Raw genomic sequence first — 3,502 nt, 5'->3', positions numbered from 1 at the left:
GGCTAGAGTGCGCTAGTGTCATCATAGCTCACTGCAACCTCAAACTCCTGGACTCAGGCAGTCCTCCTCAGCCTCCCGAAATGGCCATATGAGACCATAATTTTTCAGGCCAATGTATCATATTGCTCAATTAGATTGTAATTTTTACTCCCAAACACCACATTGTGGCCAAATCTTTGAACAATACTTAAGTATTTCCTTAGAATGTTTTCCTAATGTAGAACTGTTTGGTATATGTACTTTTAGGGCTTTTTGCATTTAACTCAAAATAGGCCTGTGCCCTCAACCCCCTGCCTACACTAGGTATTTTTTTTAATAGCTGCCAATTTGATAGGACATAAAAGGATTTTGTTTTTATTTGCACTTATTCTATTGTTACTAATATTGACTGTTTGTTATGTTTTACTCATTTATATATAACTTTTTAAATCATAAAATCATTTTTTCTGCCCATTTTTGGGGAAGTTGTGATTAAGGTCTTCAACAATATCAACTTTTTTGCCTTATATTTCTTAAATGTATTTTTTCCAGTTCCCCTTTGCTTTTAGTCTAATTTATGGAAGGGTACTCTTTTGATCCTTATTTAGTGCAGAATTCAATAAAGTCTTTAGTATTTAAAACTTTAAGATATGATTACCTAAGTTTGTTTTTTATTTATGATTCTAGCAATGTGTATTTACAAGTGAAGGCAATTTCCAATATTGTATGGAAGTACCAACGTTACCATTTTATCATGGCTTATCATGAGAAACCAGTTCTGCCTCCTCCACTTATCATTCTTAGCCATATAGTTTCTCTGTTTTGCTGCGTATGTAAAAGAAGAAAGAAAGATAAGACTTCTAATGGACCAAGTGAGTAAAATATATTAAGGCAAATATTATCATTTTATCACTTCTCAGTATTAAACTGAAGGCTGTGTATTGATTTCATTCAGAAGATTTAGTTGGTTAATGTTGTTATAAAGGCTTTTGTTAAATTTGCCTAAACATAAGGGAATTTTTTTTTTTGTGAGACAGTCTCACTCTGTCACTCTGGCTAGACTGTGGTGGCATCATCATAGCTTGCTACAACTGCCAACTCCTGGGTACAGGCAATCCTGCTTTAGCCTCCCGAGTAGCTGGGACTATAGGCACACGACACCACGCCTGGCTAATTTTTGTATTTTCAGTAGAGACAAGGTGTCATTCTTGCTCAGGCTGCTTTCCATCTCCCTACCTCAAGCAATCCTCCCACCTCAACCTCCCAGAGTGCTAGGATTACAGGCGTGAGCCACTGTACCTGGCCCAGAAAGGAATTTTTCAGTGTAATATGATAATCAATAAAAGTAGGTTTAGTATTAAACTTCCTTTTGAGAATGGCATCTCAGTTTGTCTTTGTTAAAATGGTAACTCTTTTTGCCATCATACAAACCATTTTTGCTGTTCTGTAAACAATAACAGTTTTAGTACATTTTGTATACTACATAAGATTAATCACCATGTCAAGTTGTGCTTAAAATTTTACAGTGTCTTTCTATTCTACCAAATAAGTTCTTAAATTCCTCTGACCAGATATGTGAGAGAAAAGTATGAGAGAGATGGGGATGGCCGGGCGCGGTGGCTCACGCCTGTAATCCTAGCTCCCTGGGAGGCTGAGGCGGGCGGATTGTTTGAGCTCAGGAGTTGGAGACCAGCCTGAGCAAGAGCGAGACCCTGTCTCTACTAAAAATAGAAAGAAATTAATCGGACAACAAAAAATATATAGAAAAAATTAGCCAAGCATGGTGGCACATGCCTGTAGTCCCAGCTACTTGGGAGGCTGAGGCAGGAGGATCACTTGAGCCCAGGAGTTTGAGGTTGCTGTGAGCTAGGATGAGGCCACGGCACTCTAGCTGGGGCAACATAGTGAGACTCTGTCTCAAAAAAAGAAAAAAGAAAAAAAAAAAAGAGAGATGGGGAGGACTGTTGTATAGGGAAAGGAAACTAGAAGAAGAGAAAGTATGTGAAAGTATTCTGTTGACATCACACTGCAAGTGGAAAAAACAAAGATACTTCGCTAATGCTTTAGAAGCAAAACAATAAAAAGAAAAAAAATTCAGATGATGAGTATTGTTTTACAAGCCCTGAGTAATTCACAAGTTGTATGAGCTAACGTTTAAAAGCTTGTTAGCTCTTTGTTGACTTTTTCTTTCTTTTCCCTCCCTTAGAACTTTTCCTAACAGAAGAAGATCAAAAGAAGCTTCATGATTTTGAAGAGCTTTGTGTTGAGATGTATTTTAATGAAAAAGATGACAAATTCCATTCTGGGAGTGAAGAGAGAATCCGTGTCACTTTTGAAAGGTTCTGAAGCCCTTTAGTTAAAACTGATTATATGTCAAAATGGGATCTCTTAGTTATGTCTCTTATACATGGTCATTATTCAGTTTGTTTTGTAGAGTGAATAAGTTTAGTAATAATTACACCTTATATATTGGGAAAACAGTTCAAGTCTTCTAATATTTTGTGTAAGTCAGTAAGTCAGTCTCTTATTTTTTGACCCTAGTTACAGAAGATAAAAGAGTTAATGTTCTTTACTATCTGGAGGGAGAAAAGTAAAACTATCCTCACTATTTTAAAGCATATCTTTCTTTCCATTGGCTTTGCTACATTCTGGAAGCGTATGGTGTTTGTGTAGTTACAGTAAGGGTAATAGTGGTAGTTCTATGTATATGTAGCTATATACACATTTTTTTGTGTTACTTTGATGTGGGGAAATAGGAATAAATAACCTGTGGAACAAAAGTGTTTTTAGAAATCTTACATTTTAGTATGATAGGATTCGCACTAGATCATTTTTAAACATAAGGTATGCTTTGTATAAATAAATAACCATACCTTATTTTATATCTTCTCTTGTTTGAGTGCATGTAAAATTTTTCTCTTTTTACCATTATTATTTGAGACTACAAAAAAGAATTTCTACTTTAATTTTTAATGTTTATAAAAAGCCTGTTTCTCCTCTACAGAGTGGAGCAGATGTGCATTCAGATTAAAGAAGTTGGAGATCGCGTCAACTACATAAAAAGATCATTACAGTCATTAGATTCTCAAATTGGCCATTTGCAAGATCTTTCAGCCCTCACTGTAGATACATTAAAAACACTCACTGCCCAGAAAGCTTCAGAAGCTAGCAAAGTTCACAATGAAATCACACGAGAATTGAGTATATCCAAACATTTGGCTCAAAACCTTATTGATGATGGTCCTGTAAGACCTTCTGTATGGAAAAAGCATGGTGTTGTAAATACACTTAGCTCCTCTCTTCCTCAAGGGGAACTTGAAAGTAATAATCCTTTTCTTTGTAATATTTTTATGAAAGATGACAAAGGTCCTCAAAGTAACATATTTGGTCAAGATTTATCTATAATACCCCAGGGAAAAGAATTTAATTTTCCAGAGGCTGGTTCCTCTTCCGGTGCCTTATTCCCAAGTGCTGTTTCACCCCCAGAACTGCGACAGAGACTACATGGGTTAGAACTCTTAAA

At 36.0% G+C, this 3,502-nt stretch overlaps 1 protein-coding gene across 1 annotated transcript in view; it reads left to right on the top strand.

Annotated features, from left to right (window-relative positions):
* Positions 1–3,502, top strand: part of LOC105814261 (transient receptor potential cation channel subfamily M member 7-like) — a 68,125-nt gene that overhangs the window by 2,946 nt on the left and 61,677 nt on the right. Inside the window, exons 2-3 of the mRNA XM_012649156.1 lie at positions 2,186–2,318; positions 2,984–3,498. Coding sequence (XP_012504610.1) covers positions 2,186–2,318; positions 2,984–3,498 — 648 coding nt within the window. The remainder of the gene's footprint in view (positions 1–2,185; positions 2,319–2,983; positions 3,499–3,502) is intronic.

This window comes from Propithecus coquereli, unplaced genomic scaffold (assembly GCF_000956105.1).
Source record: "Propithecus coquereli isolate 6110/MARCELLA unplaced genomic scaffold, Pcoq_1.0 Scaffold3, whole genome shotgun sequence".
Lineage (NCBI taxonomy): Eukaryota > Metazoa > Chordata > Mammalia > Primates > Indriidae > Propithecus > Propithecus coquereli.
This window is presented reverse-complemented; position numbering and strand designations above follow the sequence as displayed.